This window comes from Sminthopsis crassicaudata, chromosome 3, assembly GCF_048593235.1.
Source record: "Sminthopsis crassicaudata isolate SCR6 chromosome 3, ASM4859323v1, whole genome shotgun sequence".
Taxonomy (NCBI): domain Eukaryota; kingdom Metazoa; phylum Chordata; class Mammalia; order Dasyuromorphia; family Dasyuridae; genus Sminthopsis; species Sminthopsis crassicaudata.
The window spans coordinates 560,260,346-560,277,316 of NC_133619.1; the positions used below are offsets into that span (position 1 = coordinate 560,260,346).

Sequence of the window (16,971 nt, forward strand, 5' to 3'; positions counted from 1 at the left end):
ATCTTGACATATAATTTAATAAACAACTACATTTAACCTATATTTCAAGCTTTAAATTAAAAAACTATCAACAAATACTCTTATTCTGTGAAATCATTATGTTCTCAAGATAATAGCTGTAGCTTTTAATAGTATTTTAGAAAGTTTGTGTTTCAATCACCATATGAAGGAGTGTCACAGGAAAAATTTTCTCCTGTTTCCTCGATGAGAAAATTTAAGTTGAGAGAGATATTGCTACATGGAAATTAAGTATTAAAGGACAGATTTGAATCAAGTGGCTTTCCATCTTCTAATCTGTTAAATCTTCCAATGTCATTCCCTCTCTCTTAAACAAATGTTGATGTAATGAATGTGTATTAGAACCAAAATGGATTGACTTCATAATTTGAAGTCTTGATTCAAAATATACATCTTTTAAAGTGAGCAGATTTTGATGATAAAATTAAAAATATGAAGATTCCTTTTATTTTTTTGGGGGGGGAATATTATTCAAGGAAGTGTTTGAACATATTTTTATCTCCATCAAAAGCTTTTACCTTATTTTTACCATAGGTTGCTTTTATCCTTCTCATTTAAAAGATATGCATATTGAGGTATGCATCTCAAATTGTGAGTTCAGATATTTTGCAAACTAATAGCTTATCTAAGCCTATAACTCTTTTTTATTTATTCTATTTCACCTTCCATTAGATGACATTATCTGTCTTGTCCTCCTCCTCCCTTCTTCGTTTTTCTTGTTCTCTCTCTCTCTCTCTCTCTCTCTCTCTCTCTCTCTCTCTCTCTTATATATATATGTCTCCTCCATATATGTGTGTATGTGTGTGTATGTATGTGTGTATGTATGTTTGCATTCATATATGTGTATACACATGCCTGGGTATTTAAGAAACATGTATGTAGTTATATGTTGGCATGCATCATTAATTTATTCCATAAAGCCAATATAATTGTGAATATTAGGGTGATTATTATAAATGTCATTATTGGCTGAAGAACACTAGTACAGTTTCATAAAAATAGTGTAGATTGTATACTATTAGACTAGCTCCATGAATATAGAATCCAGAGATGGCCCCCCAAACAAATGCTATATGTACAGCTATGCATTTATACTAAATATATTTATATACATCATATGTATATACACACACTTATACAAATATATATAAAGCATATCAAAGAATCTTAGTACAACTTCAATAATCTTCTCTTTTTCTTTCTCTCTTTGTCTTCTCTCCTCCCTACACATACACACACACACACATACACACACACATATATATACAATTTAATCTCCTTCATAATTTTAAATATTTTATTATATCCATTTAAAAATATTTTGAGATGAGATCCATACACTTCAGATTGCCAGCCCTTAGCATAGTGTTCTCATACTTGGTAAAAATAAGTACTTGTTGCCTTTAAAGGATCCAAGATACAAAATAAGTAGCCTTCATTTAACTCTTATCTGTTCTAATGTGGAATTCATGTTAACTTGTCTTATATATCTGGACCATTAGCTTGTGTCATCTCAAAGCATCCTGAGGACTCCACTTAGTAAAACTGAAAAAAACAAACAAACAAACAAACAAAAAAACCTTGGATGAGAGTAATCATTTTAATTCTTATAATCCCTGCAAATCAGCTAAAAAGAGTCAAGTAAACAAGCAAAATTTGTTCTATTCCTTATCACTAATCAGATAATATTAGCCAAAAAAAAAAAAAAAGGAGAGAGAGGATGGAGATGGAAGGGAGCTTAGAGAACATGTAGTCTAGATACCTCAAGGTACAGGTGAGTACCAGAAAAAGTCACATAACTTGTGCAGCATAGGTAAAAATTAGTATTTGGGAACCAAATATGGGTTATTTGACTTTACATTCAGTATTCTTTCCACTATATTTAAGGCAACATCATCTGAGGTATGTCCATGAAATTTCTTGGAATGTTAAGAAAGAGAAATAAACAGGCTAAATGCTTGAGAAATAAACAGGCCCATAAATGCTTAGTAATCATCATCATGCTATATAAAACCATAAGATATTTCTAACAAAAACGTCAGACAATGAATACTTCAGAAATTAGTGTTTTATTAGCTTTTATTTTGCAAAAAGACACTTTTAAAAACAATTTTCAAAAATTATATAAATACATGAACATTTTAAGTTTTATGACAGCAAACCATTTACACTTGAGAATTTTACAAAGACCAGCATTTTAAAAACACTAGATCAGAATTCTATGGCTTCTAATTACTGATTTGCAAGAATGCCAATTACAAAAATGCTTGAGAAGCTCAGCAATTAAACTATTTTCAATGTGAAATGTTCCTGAAATATCATTTAGTTCTCAACTCCAAGTTTCAGTTTGGTGCATTGGTTTGCAATTCATTAGGATAGGGAAATGGAGATAGGATGGGGGAACCAACTCTGGTTCTCAAAGAAGCAACTACAGAATTATCTCTAGCACCTCTTGCATAACTGGATTCTGCAGTTGAAGAATTATTATTATAAGGGCTTTTGCCTGTTGTTCTGGGCTTAGTCCTGAACTAGGAGGTTATACTTTAAATTTGTGAAGGTATCCACCAGTATGTACATAAAAGACGATCCAGTGATATAGTTACATGGAAAACAAATTCAGACTGTCTTTTCAAATATTTCATAAAATTAAATGTCCCTTGAGGCTTTTTTGCCAAAATTCTATGACCTTATATTGTCAAATTTAACCAGAAAATAGGACCTGCATGTCAAAATGCTTTGACTATGGAGTCCATCAATATCCTGCAATCTTTGTGTATTTCTCATTCCAAGTTGACTTTTGTTTTATCTTTGATATACATCAAGAGAAAGAATAATAACCAATAATAACCATGAGTAACATCATCTTTTTAGAGGGGGAAATTTCACTCATAACTATTATCCTTAGGAAAACAAATCCCCAAAGAACCTTGAGCAGTATTCAGGAAGAAAACTCTACCTTTTTATTCCTATCTATCAAAAAAAAAAAGTGTTTTATAGTTAGCTAGAATAGAGATAGATAGGTACCATTTCCAAATTTTATATGGTAGATTTTCTCATAAATATTTTTTCTTATCTACAAAGCCCAAATAAGCTCTTTTTTGCACTGATCTAACTTTTCCTTATCTCTAGTTATTTTTGTATATGTACGCTCCTTACACTTTCCTCATCCCTTATTTGATTACAAATTTCTTTAAAAGCAAACACTATTAAATCTTTTATCACCCATAGTCATACTATACCACCTTGAACAAACAACATGATTAAAACACTTTAAATAAACTGAAATGATATAGAATAATACATTCTCCAGCAATTGAGGTGCTAGTCTAACTCAGATATATTCTTATGACTGTCACCCCAGAGTTGACCTGGGGTGATTTAAAGTTATTCTGAGGACCTGTGAACTAAATGTTTTTAGGATTGTTTTTAGGAATCAGAAACTGATGATGGCAAATGGTGCTAGAAATTTGATATTTGGTAATTGTATATTTCTCCAGAAAATTGAATCAAAACCTTTAAACTTCATTTGCTGAGCACTGGATAAAAATGGTTTTGAATCTGTTTCCACTGTGTGATAGTAGATTGCTGTTTGATTTTTATCAGAAAAAATACCAAATAAAATTTCAACACCAAAATAATACATTTGTCTTAAATTTCGTTGTTTTGTTTTGTTTTTTCTTTTCCATTGCTCTATTTGTCCTCATCAAATCTTTGTGAGAGAAAGGTAACTTATCTAGAATCACTGAAAATGAACAATTTAACACCAGCAACAAAACAAAAAAAAAACCCAATTCAACAAACAGGATTTAAACTCAGGTAATAAATGCAATTATATTCTTTCCTCTAAACACCATGTATGCACACAAACACACAGAGAAATATACTCAGAAGAACAGATTTCTCTTTAGAATATTTTCCAAAAGAGAAATCAATTAGAAAGATAGTTATCATCAACTTTGATTTGTGTTTACCTTCACTTATATGTACTTATTCTAAACCTTATCTTGTTTTATTTACATGTGAACCTTGCTTACCTCTCCACACTCACCCAATCACCCCTGGAAAGAGTAAACTGTTTGATGGTTATAAGATGTCTCCATCTGTCCAAAGTCCAGTATTGTGCCTCATACAAAGTCATCATTTGGGTTTCTGTATGTGTACATATGTATGCTGTGTATATATGTATACATTTATATAAGAATATATGCATTATATATATATATATACATATACATATACATATATAGATATGTACCACTCTCTTGATAATCTGAATTTGAATTCCGTACTCCTATTGAATTGCTTGCTATTTATTATGCAGATGGTGTGATCTGTTCCACTCTGGTTTAAGACAGTAGCTAGGATCCTAGAAAGGAAGCTACTGACATGTTTAATTTCCCTGCTTACATAGAGAACCACTCAGGTCCCATTCCTGTAAGGTTCAGGCTGAGAAGGAAAGCCTGAAAAATTAAGCTGACATTTCTTTAACCAAAGCTTTGGCTTTTCTGTATTAGTGAGCAGAAAGGAACATGTGAGGCACTGCAGAGGGGTTTTCTTGCCTAGAAAATAAATTACACAATCTTCCTAAATCAATAAATTGTCTCAAAATAAATATCCAATGCAGATGAACAGTGATGTTCAGTTATGTTACTACAGGATAAGTTTCTGTCTCTTACAATTTTTTTAAAGCTTTCCTCTCCTGGGGTAGAAAAATAGAAAACTAAGAATATGACCTTGCAATGACAGAATTTTAATGTGCTATGGATGCCACAGAGGAAGTTCCAGGGCTGCCTCTCTCTGACATATTGCAGTGTACATTAGACATTTATGGAATGCAGTTTTTCCTCATAAAATCTGGCCTTACCTAGAGGTCAAACAGCAAATCACTGAAGCTTTCTTTCTCAAACCCTCAGATATCATTACAATCAAAGGGGAGCTTGTGCTAAAACATTTAAATCAGACATGGCAGGAATGACTTCCAAAGAACAAAAAAAGTAACCAATCCTTTGACACTAGGATGAACCAGAGGAATAACTCATCAGACTGCCTTTAACTCCCCGGATTTATCTGGTTTATAAGGGGACCACCACCATACAATCCTACATTGGCCAAGTGCTTTTTGTTTTCACTGATTTATTTTGACCCACCAAGGATTTCTATTCAAGAGGCATGCCATTCCCTGATAGTAGGGTATTCCCAGGCTGCTGCTGAAAGCCATAGTTAGTCTGTCATTTTCTGGAATAGTGACTTACCTGGTTTGGCATTTCAAAGGGAGGTCATTGGCTTTTTTTTTATATAGATAATCTTCCCTGTTAATTTATAATTATAGCCTTGCAACTTTTGTCTTACTCCAAATGTCCCCCTGTACTCCTTTTGCTCCTAATCTTTTGTTGTTGTTCACTCATTTCAGTTGTTTAATTCTTAATAACCCTATTTGGGATTATCCTGGCAAAGATACTAATGTGATTCCCCATTTCCTTCTCGAGATTCAAAGATGTCGGAGACTGGATTTGAACTCAGGTCTTGGTGATTCCAGGGCTGATACTCGAATCAATTATGCCAACTAGCTGTCCTTCCTAACTTCATCTATGGCTTTCAGATTTCTGAATTTCTCTTCCTATTTGAAATTAGAAAGGAAAGGCTGGTTGGGCTTTGGGGAAGGAGAAAATACAGAGTCTTTGTTGTACATTTATGCTTGCCATTTGTAGTAAAAATCAATCTCTTTAAATATTATATTTACTTCATTTTTTACTAGCTTAGATAACAGTTTCCTTTTTTTCCATTGCACCCAGTAACAATTCAAGGTTGGGGGAGCATAAAAATGATGCTGACTTCACTTTATTATTTTTCTACCTCTCTTGTAGAAATGGGAGCAAGAAATTTTGATATTTTAGTGTAAAGTTATATTTCTAACATTGGAGTAATTCAGTGAAATTTAAGTCATTCAATATAACAAGCATTCATCAAGCAATTGCTCTCTGCCAGACATTTTATTAGCTGCTAGGGATACAGGGAAGGGAAGTGATGCATTTCTGTTATCAAAAGTTTATAATGTATTGGTGTCTGGAATAATAAGCTCTCAATATGAAACTCATCCTCATCACCATCATCGTTATAACTAGAATTTATGTAGCTCTTTAAGATCTGCAAAACATTTTATTTTACATGTTATCTCACGTGATCCTCAAAATGACCCTGTGAGATACACATGGTGCTATTACTTCCATTTAACAAATGAGGAATCTGTACCTGTAAGATATTAAGTGGCTTCCCTAGGATCACATAGCTAGTAAGTATCTGAAGAGGAATTCAAATTCAGGTTTTCCTGACCATCATGAGGGATGGATTTAAATTAGATGGTGATATTTCAAAATAAATGCTTATTTGGGAGCTATAGAGTTTGTAGTTCAACAGATCGGATCATCAAACTGCATCATACTGGATAAATCACCAACATTTTGTATGTGTGTGTGTGTGTGTGTGTGTGTGTGTGTGTGTGTGTGTGTGTGTGTGTGTGTATATGCATGCGCATGTTTAAATAAACAAATTGAAAACTAAATGAATTGTTATATGTTTCCAGATATATAGGACCCAACAATAAGTCACCAAGCAAACAACATGAAACAATTAGGGGTTTTATTTCAACTAGAGAGATTTCCATCTTCGACATACAAAATACAGAAATATTTTCTTCCACAGAAACCTTTCATCAAAGATGGACATGCTTCTCAAGGAAGGCAAAAACTCTGGTAGAAAGATTCTTTTGGAAGTGTCTTTATATTGTAGATGAATTAAACAGAGAATTTAGGCTTTCTTTTTGCTTCCACTAAATTAATTTCTTAATATAATACCAACAATTAATCTAATAAAGACATTATCTAGAATTTTAGATCCAAAAGAGATGAGATTATATAGTTTGAATCCTGAATTTTGCAGTTGTGGGAACTAAGGACTAAGGAGATAAAAATCACTGTTGCCAATTGTTAGAAGAAAGATTTGCCCAAGTCTAAATAGGGACAGGGTCAAGTTTAAAATTCAATTTTTGTGACTCTCAGTCTACACTAATATATCTAAAACTAGCCACTGCAAAAAAAAGATTGATTTTATTCTGAAATTTGGTAAAACTTTCACTAAAAACTTGTTTACTTTTCCAATAGAAAATTAAAAAAAAAAATTAGAGCACACTTTCAATTCAGTAATTGTAGATAGTTAAATAACAATTAAGAACCACCAGAGAGGGGCAGCTAGGTGGTATAGTAGTGAGAGCACCAGCCCTGAAGTCAGGAGGACCTGAGTTCAAATATGATCTCAGACACTTAATACTTTTTAGCTGTGTGACCCTGGGAAAGTCACTTAACCCCAAATGCCTCAGCAAAAAAAAAAAAAAGAACCACCAAAGAAAGCAACTTTAAGGGAGACTAAATCTATTAAGTCATTCACTATTTAAGCTTATGACTCACCTAATGAGCTTTTATACAATCCACAAATGTATGACTTTAGCTTTGAAAGATGCTAGGATGGCCAATAAACCAAACTGTTTCCTGAATTTAACACACCATGAAGAGAATCTATAGGGGTTGAACATGCTATATCTTTGGTATAAAAAACTGTCAGATAATTGCATTGCAACTATGCTGAAGTATATCTTAGCAAGTTGCGTAGAGTACTGATAGGTTAAGTGACTTAACTGTGCAGAGTCATGCAATCAGCATGTCTGAGGTAGTGCTGAAACTCAGTTCTTGATCCTAAGGATTGATTACCTTCTTTCCTCTGTAGGAAAAGTTATTAACCAAGATTCTATATTTTTTTAAAGAAAGATTTTGATAACTGTATTTCAATATACTTGGTTTTCTTTATAATCCTTCATGTTTTATTTTGTATATTTAAAGACATCACTCCAAGGAGTCCATTGGTTTCATCAGACTGCTATAAGGGTTCATGAAATGCAAAAAGATTTAAGATACTATTGTACTATCCCAATATATGTCTCAACTCATAATAACACTGTAAATAGGCACAGTACATCATTGGGCAAAATAATTTTACAGTCAATTACTATCTTAAGTAAAACATCTTTCCTAACACGATCGTTTTCTCTCCCTCCCCAGTTGTTAATACTCCCAACAGGGAAAAATGTATTTATTTTGTATAAATTTATGGATAATTTTTTATGGACATGTTGTTGTACCTGATATAATGAATGCTCCTTGAGGGTACTAATTTTTGTTCTTTGTGTAGGCCTAGTACAATGCTTAACACATAGGAGGAGTTTAATAAATATGTGTTTAGCAAGGCTGAGTAATAAAATTAATAAAAATAATAACTTCTCTAAGTCATCTAAATTGCATCAATTCAATCAGTAAGCTCTAAATAATTTTAGAGCAAGCTTTGATGAAATCATTATTGGTGAATCTGAGTCTGGCTGATAGTGACTGAAGATTGTAAGATCTCTTCCATCATTAATAGCTTCCTTTCCCTACCCTAATCTTGAAAATAATCTATCCTTCTTTGAAATTCTCATGGCACTTTAAACTTCTCCTTTGTATCCATAATATTCTTCAGGGAGTTTCTATTTGAATATGTATCAAATCCCTCTATTCACTCCACAATACACTAGAAACAACAGCATCTTTGTTTAACCCATCCTAAATCCACTCTCCCCTTCTAGTATCTTAATAGTACATACATACACACATATACATAAATATACATTTAGAGACATCTTACATATACATAGTTTGCATATATTAAAGGGAAGGTATTAGAAGTATGTATGTGTATATGTATATATGTATAAATAAATATACTATGTGGGTATATGGATCTATACATATGCATATACATACAAAATATATGTCTTATACATACAGAGTTTTTTGCATATTAATCTTCCCATCAAGATGTAAATTCATTGAGTGCAGGGACTAGTTTATTTTTTCCTTTCTTTGTATTTCTAGTTCCTAGCAAATATGGAATAAATGCTGGTTAAGTGACTACTTGATTTTTAATCTTTGTATCTTCAGCATATTTCAAAAATGTTTATTGAATGACATTGAATTATGTCATGGAACATGCCTGCCAAGCCCTCCTGATTAAACCATTGCACCGGTTTGTGAGTATTTGAGAGACATACACACATTTAAATAGCACAGATTTGATTTTGCAGTGAAACAAACTTATCCCTTTCTGAGTTAAAGAATTCCATGGTTCCTTAACTGGAGTATTAGCAATAGTTTAAAAAAAACAGTAGTAGGAAGAAAAAATTTGAGAACATTTTTGAGAATATTTATTACATATCACTGCTGAAACTCAAAATATTAGATACTGGAAAGATGCACTTTTAATATTGGAGTTATTAGCTCTGTTAACCTTTAATAATTGATTCTTTATGCCATAGTTAATTCCCAAAATGCTAGTGGCATCTGCCTGATATAATAGGTACTTCCTGCTTGTGTAAAGTGACTGTACTCAGTGATCTCAGAGAGCTCCCCAGCCAAGGAATGCCCAGGAATATCTTATTTCTGTGGAAGCTAAAAACAGAAGTGAACTCTTTTATTCTCCAAGTGAATATTATTAAGTAGATCTTTAACTAAGAAGAGCTCTACCATAAGAAAATGCAAAGAACAGAACAGTTCAAAGGGAGGGAGTGACAGTCACCTAAGATTGTGTAGATTAGACACAGCATCCTATCCCTCGCAATTTTTTTAAAGAAGGTTCATAAATTCATGAAATTTTAAGAGAAAAGTGCTTTGATGCCATACATACCAACTTTCTTATTTTACAAATGAAGAAACAGGTCCAGAGAGGTCAAATGACCTCTAATGCTAAAACAACTATATAGCTAAGTGCTGGTAAAGCCTCTCTGATTCTCAGGCTAGTATTTGTTTATAATCCTTTTCTCCAAAGACCAAAAAAATTAAGGATAGGCCTATGAAGATTAGGCACTTGGTTCAGCCTCTATCAGAGAACAATATTAATCTTTGAATTGAAGAGAATGTTAACATTAAAACATAAAAATATATATCCCACATCCATACTCACACAAACTTCCATTCCAGAGTCTAGAAATTGTAAGCATTAAATGGAGGTATCAGCATCAGTAGTGAAGTGGTTAGATGTTGATGGAATACCCGTATCAATAAAAAGTCCTAGGTTACTGTGTATAAAGTATAATGCATTTGCATGGATTTTTTTTCAAATTAAAGCTATTTTTTTTTTTGTATGAAAAGAAAAGAAGGTAGTATGACTTGATATATGCATTTTTAATTTTGATCAACGTGGAACCTGTTCAACCAAAAATAACTGAAGAATAACAAAGGCAATCAGCCTCATATGGAGAAAGTTCAGCCATGCAATGGGAAGCTCTTCAATTAGCCATAAAATCAACAATGTGCATCTATTGGCTTTCTTTTTAATGCAAGCATTGAACACCAAATCATGGTTATCCACATTTTGCTGATCCTCTTGGGTCCCAGATTAAACCTATAATATGGATGGACAATCATCTTGCCATCTCCCCTACATTTCCATTTTAAATAATCATAAATAAGAAAACCTCATTATTCTTGGGCACTTGTTATCTGTTGACTGTGGCTAACTTTAAAAGTCTCAAAAATTGCACTAGATCCTTTTGAAGTGACCATTTGTCCCTGTATGTCCCCAAGTGCTTTCAGCTGAAAGATTCCTTATTGTATTCAAATCTTGTCCCATAAGCATTGTTCTGGTTACTCAGTTGATGAAGAGTCTTGGAAATTGAACTGGGCCCACAGCAGAAAACACCAACTGTTTTCCTGGTAAGAATTAGGAAGAAAAAGGAAGTAGAAAACCACAGAGATAATTCAATACATGAAATTAAATATATTACATGAATTATGTATGTCAAAATGGTTAGTAAAAGTTTCCCTGATAGTTGCATATAATAAATTAGAAATACCTCATCCTTCTGTCACTATCAGCATATATTTGATTCTAGTTGATAAAATCAGAAATTGAGTTTTATAAGACTTTTCCATAATGAATAACCAGCATCAATCTGGGACAGCTAATTCCCAATCCAGGGGATTTTCTTTATTCTTTCTCTTCTAAATGAACCACCTCATTACAGTCTCATTGATTTCTCATATTTACATGAAAAAAGAAAATGAAGAAAGAACTTTTCCATGTCAAGAGGTCTCTTTAAAACTACTAATTTCTATTCAGATTCAAAATAAAAAACTTTCAATGGGTATATGAAATCAATCATTTCACATACATGTGAACATCAAGCGTTTTCCTATTATTCACTAATTCACATTTGTTCTCAAAACATTGTCTAAACAAACTAAACAAACCCTCTCCCTGACTCCTTAATTCAGATATTTAGCTGAAAAATTAGGCAATGCACCTAATAATGAAGTGGGAACCCCAAAACTGAAAATCCTGAAAGAAGAAAACCTCCTTCAATTCTGCCTCAGTGAGGAGACTCCACCCTAAGCACAGTTTCATCTTTGTTATCTGGGTGGGGTCAGCATGCTTTAGCTAAACTTTCTGTCTATACTAAGATCCAACTTACTGCTCTCTATTCAAAAGGAACATGATAAATGTTCCTTGAGTGAAATAACAGCAATGATAGCAATTGCAATAATAACTTGTATTCCACCTATATAAGTGGGGGGTAAGGAGGGAAAGAATCTTGAGTATGGAGTCTGTATTCAAGTCCTGGCCCTGACAATAATTATTTGTTGATCTTTGAGCAAGTTTCTTACTTCAGAATACATAAAATATACTACTAAAAAAATCATCCTTGACCAGGAACTGATTTTTATTTAATTTAGTATATATAGCAAGATTCTACTCTTTATGAAATACGGGTATAGTGAATATTTGCTTACATATTGACTAAAAGAATATAATATCTCTCTAATACAAAAGCTAGAAATTATGGGAAAATGAGAAGCAAAAGTCTACTCCTTTATTTTTTTTTCATTTGAATAAGTCTTAAATCTTTTTAGCTAGATTGTCAACACTTCTTAATTTTTTCCTATTTGTTAATCCCCATTTTGAAATCTGAATATGATTTTGGAATTTTGAACATGAATATAATTTATATTAAGTTGCTGCATAGAGTAGTATGAACAAATATGTTTGTTCAAATTTCTTTCTTTTCTTTCTATTTCTTTCAATTTATGTGACATTTTTTGTCCAAAAGTGACATGCATCAAAAAGTTGTACTGATCTTTCTTCAAATATTTTGTTTGAAAATATAGTATAAATAATATTTTAATTTGTAAATAAAGATAGATTGCTAGAATCAGAGAGGAAGATGTAAGTTTAAATTCTAGCTCCTATACTTACTGTGTGTCCTGACCAAATTGCTTAATTTCTCTACATCTTAGCTTCCTCATTGGACTTTATGACCTGTAAGATCCCTTCCAGCTCTAAATCAATGAACTTTTAAAGAATGTTTCCACAACAGAGAACAGACAATAATGGTGTAATACAAAATGTCAGCAGCAGATGGTGCACATCAGCTCCTCTGAGGCAGTTTAAAAAAAACAGCCTGGTTTCTGAGTTATTGGCCAAGGGTTGTTAATTTTTTCCCCCCTTCTTCAATTAAAACAACAAGAACTAAAAAACCCCAAAAAAATGAGTCAATAAAAATAGCAAAAAAACAATTCAGTGATTTCAGATGAATTAGCTATAAATGACTCTTTATTCTTTGGGGAACTTTGATTTTTTAATTAAGCAACTGTAAGAAAGGAGAAATGTCAGGAATCTATATCTGCTCGGAATGCAAATATCATCAGAAGTTGGTTCTAAAAGCAACAAGATGGTTCATACTATAACTAAGTAGGATTTTCCAGATAGGATAAGATGGAAGTCTTATCTCACCTAATTTCTGCTCCCACACTTACAGAAGCCAAATGGAACTTATGCAAAGACTTGCTCCCCTTGCTTGGGAAGACATGCATGGGACACATTGTTGGAGGGAGTACACACAATTATTCCTTAAGGTCAGGGAATGTTTCATTTATATTTTTGTGTCCCAATGCCTAGTAGAATGGTTGGCACAAAGTAGGTACTTATTACATGTTGATAGACTGAGTAACTAGATGAAATATTGACAATGTAAGATTAGAGAGCCTGAGAATTCTTAGAGGAGTATCTAAGAAGGAATTATATTTTCTTTTGGGGATGTCTAAAGTGGAGCCAAAGTTTAGAGTTAAGTCTGGTTGGTTGGCAATAACTTTTCATCATTACTTTTTTTTTTTTTTTTTTTACATAATATGCTTTCATGTCATGAATACCTTTTTCTCCTCCCCCTTTATGGAGCCATATCACAAACATTCCTTTTTTCAAAAAGTATTTTCAAGTATTTACACAAGTTAGTTTTTAACTAACTTCTTATGTACTTAGGATCCACTGTCTGACTTCTGGGTCTGAATTATTTTCTGGATACAGGAATAACTTCTTTGGGTTGGATGTGATCAGTTGCTATTATCACTTGCAGAAGAGATTTATAATGAAATCATGTCTCTATTTAATATATTTTGAATATATTTATAAAATCACCTTTGGAGAATGTTCTATAAAAGTTCTATTAAGATGTCTCATTGTGGCATAGAAGTGATTCTTGCATTTTGAATGCTAAGGCAATGGAACAAAAACTCTAACTTAAAGTCCCACCATGCTGGAATGGCTTGAATTTTAGCCTTTGGAATAGGCTGACTATTTTTTGAGAAATAACTTAGCTAATTACAAAGAGATAGATATACCAGGAGATTGAGCTCTTGATAATATATTTTTTTTTCATGACAAATCATCAAACAAAGGAAAAAAAATCTCAGTCTTAGGGAGCAAACTTCCATCTATGAAGTGAAGGTAGAATAATAAGAAAGGAAGCAGGACATTTTATGAAACATATAGTTTGTAAGCATCTACAAAGTTCAAATTCACTACTGGTGATCAAACTTTGGGAAGCACATGGATGAGACTTGCATAGGCTGGGTGGGTATATTCTATTGTGATGTCTAGAGGTAACTTCTAAATTTATGAAATTACAGAGATAAGAAATCTCTTTTCAAGGCTCATTTCAGGTGCTACTTTCAAATCCCTCATAATTAATACTCCATTCTTCTTTATTCTATTTTATTATATTTCTACATCTGTTTTAATGCCATATGCAGCATTAGAATACAGGACCCTCAAACACCAGGAAATATTGTATTTGTGTCTTTATATTCTCCATGCCTTTGAAGTTTAATCATTTAAAAATTAATTTTCCTATTTTTAAACTTAATTTTTAACAGCAAAAAAAAAGCAAGTTTCATCAGCAAAAGAAGTAAAGTTCATATCATGCTAAACTTGGAATATTAAAGTGAGTATTTAGATAGCCTCTTTGCCACAGAGGTGGAAGGAAAAAGCAATGTTATATACTGTTTGATAGACATATATCAAATTGAAAGATGGAGGTCTATACCACCCTCCAATTTTTAGTTTTCTCTGTCTAGATTTAAAGAAAAGAAATTATTCACAGAAAACTGATCCTGGTATTCCTCAATGAATTTTAGACAGAAGCAGTGGATAGTTAAGAATTTAAAAAATATTTTTCTCTCTCTTCTGTTGTATCAATAATATTCACACACTTATGGTAATAACTACCAGTATGAATAGCCTCAGAATGAAGTTCCCATTGAAATTCTGTTGCTAAAAAACAGTTGAGAAAGTGTAGGAAGTTTTAATGTAATTTCTAAGATAGCTGTAAATTAAGCTGGGAGAACTCCAGTATTTACTAAGAGAACAACTGAAAAAAAAAATGCAGTTAAAGAAGAGTTCGAGACACGTATCAACTCATTCTAGATAATATGGGACCTTCATAACCTTACTTCAACTGAGATATCTTGGTTGTACATAAACTTCCATTCTGTTAGAACTGGAAATAGCTTTGGAACATATCTAGTCCAACCTGCTAATGTTCAAAATGACAAAATAGATCTAAAGTAGTTAAGTGACTTTTCAGATAGAGTATTAAGTGGAGGAGATAGGACTAGAATGTAGAATTTGTGACTTTCAAGGTAGCAATCTTATAATTATAGAGCCAATATAGTAATTATATAGCCATAATGTGTTCATTTTTTTTTTTCATTTAAAGAAATGTATGATAACCTTGGAATCAGAGGTCTTGAATGTAGATGCTATTTCTCATACTACTTCCATAGCCTTTGTACATAATTTAACCTTTCTGGGCTTCAGTTATAATATGAGGGGGTTGTATTACATGGCTCCTTGGGTCCCTTCCAGATGCAAATCCATGATTCTATGATCATATTTATCAGAAGAAAAAGTCAGCTAGTCTATCCTAGGTAATAATCATATTGTAATCAAAACAGTATTAGCATTAAGTAAGTGCATATGAATGAGTCACTTACATTATGTGAGCTTTAGTTTTCTCATCTACAAAATGAGGATAACAGTACTTACCTGAAAAGGTCTGATGATGTTCAATGAACTACTATATGTAAAGAGCTTTTCAAACATTAAATTGCTATATAAATCAACTGAGGTATATTTCCATAGAGGTAGGTGGATAGCAGAGGACAGAGTATTAAAGTCAAGAAGACCTGGATTCAAATCAGACTCAGATATATACTAGCTGTGTGATTCTGGGCTAAATACTTAACAATCTCTCTACCTCAAATGGAAAATGAAAAAAAAAAAATAATAGCAACAATTACCCAGTGATGTTAGAAAGACAGAATGAAAGAATATTTGTCAAGTTTAGCACAATGTAGCTGTTTAATAAATTCTTGTTCCCTTGCCTTCCCCTGCTAAATAAGGAAGCATCTCCTTTGGTAGTGACCCAAAAGCAAATACATGATCTTTAATCAAGGAATATTTAGGTACAGTGAAGCTAGTCTAGTGTACCTAATAAAGTCCAGCAATGTGTTAACAAATATTGACAATGACAAAATTCAGACAGCTTGTGAAATATTAGAAGACTATCTAGTAAAAAAAATTGGGGGGGATACATAGAGAGGGGTGAGAGTATAGTAGTCAAATCTAGTTAGCCAGCATTAATTTTCCATCATTCCTATTTTGATAAGGATATTTTATGAAAGTATAATGTCACAGACATGACATTTTAAAGACATTCAAGTATTTGTATAAGTTGGTTTTTAAGTAACTTCCTTTTTTTGGTCTGAATTCTTTTCAGGCTATAGGAATAATATTGGGGCAGATGTGATCACTTTCATCCAACTCAGTGACATAACTGGACTTGAGACATCATATGAAAAAATAAGATCTACATTTTACTAAAGAAGAGATATAATTCTATGTCTTCTTCATGAAAATGCTTTTTTATGAGAAAAAAAGAGAGAAGAGAGGACAGGGCAGGGCAGGAGAAGGAAGGAGGAAAGAGAAAAGGAGAGAGGAGGGGAGGAGAGGAAGAAGAGAGGAGCAGAGGGGAGGAGAAAGAAAGAAAGGGGAAAGGAGGAGAAAGAAGAGAGAGGAGGGGAGGGGAAGGGAGGAAAGGAGAGTAGAAGGGAGAAAAGGAGAAGAGATAGGAGGGGATAAAAGAAAAGGAGAAAAAAGGGAAGGGAGGGCAGGAGAGAGGAGGGCAGGGGAAGGAAGGAGAGAAGAAAACAAAGAAGGAAGTGGGGAGGGGAAAAGTGAGGGGAAAAATGTGTTCACTAAGCCACTGACCAAGAAGGAATTGTTGGCTCAATTGAACAGTAAACAGAAACGAAACAAAGAATTTCATCTGGGTAGGAAAATGGAAATTATAAGTAGAAAAAAAAAAAAAAGAAACCATTGATATTCACAGAGAGTGTTAGAACTAATGTCTAGATTGGGACATTTTGACATAGGGAGGCAGGGAGGTAAAGAAATAATTACCTTAAATAAAGGAAGCTATGTTAATAGAATCTTTATGGAAGTTGGTGGCTGGTGGCTAAGTGAGCTCAGGAAAGCTGA

General features: G+C 32.9%; 1 protein-coding gene across 3 annotated transcripts in view; it reads right to left on the minus strand.

Annotated features, from left to right (window-relative positions):
* Positions 1-10,259: 10,259 nt before the first annotated feature.
* The window catches only part of NOX4 (NADPH oxidase 4), a 225,920-nt gene continuing 219,208 nt past the window's right edge, over positions 10,260-16,971 (minus strand). For all 3 annotated transcript variants that reach the window (XM_074304691.1, XM_074304692.1, XM_074304693.1), the window contains one exon: positions 10,260-10,808. In XM_074304691.1, coding sequence (XP_074160792.1) covers positions 10,688-10,808 — 121 coding nt within the window. In that variant the 3' untranslated portion in view covers positions 10,260-10,687. The remainder of the gene's footprint in view (positions 10,809-16,971) is intronic.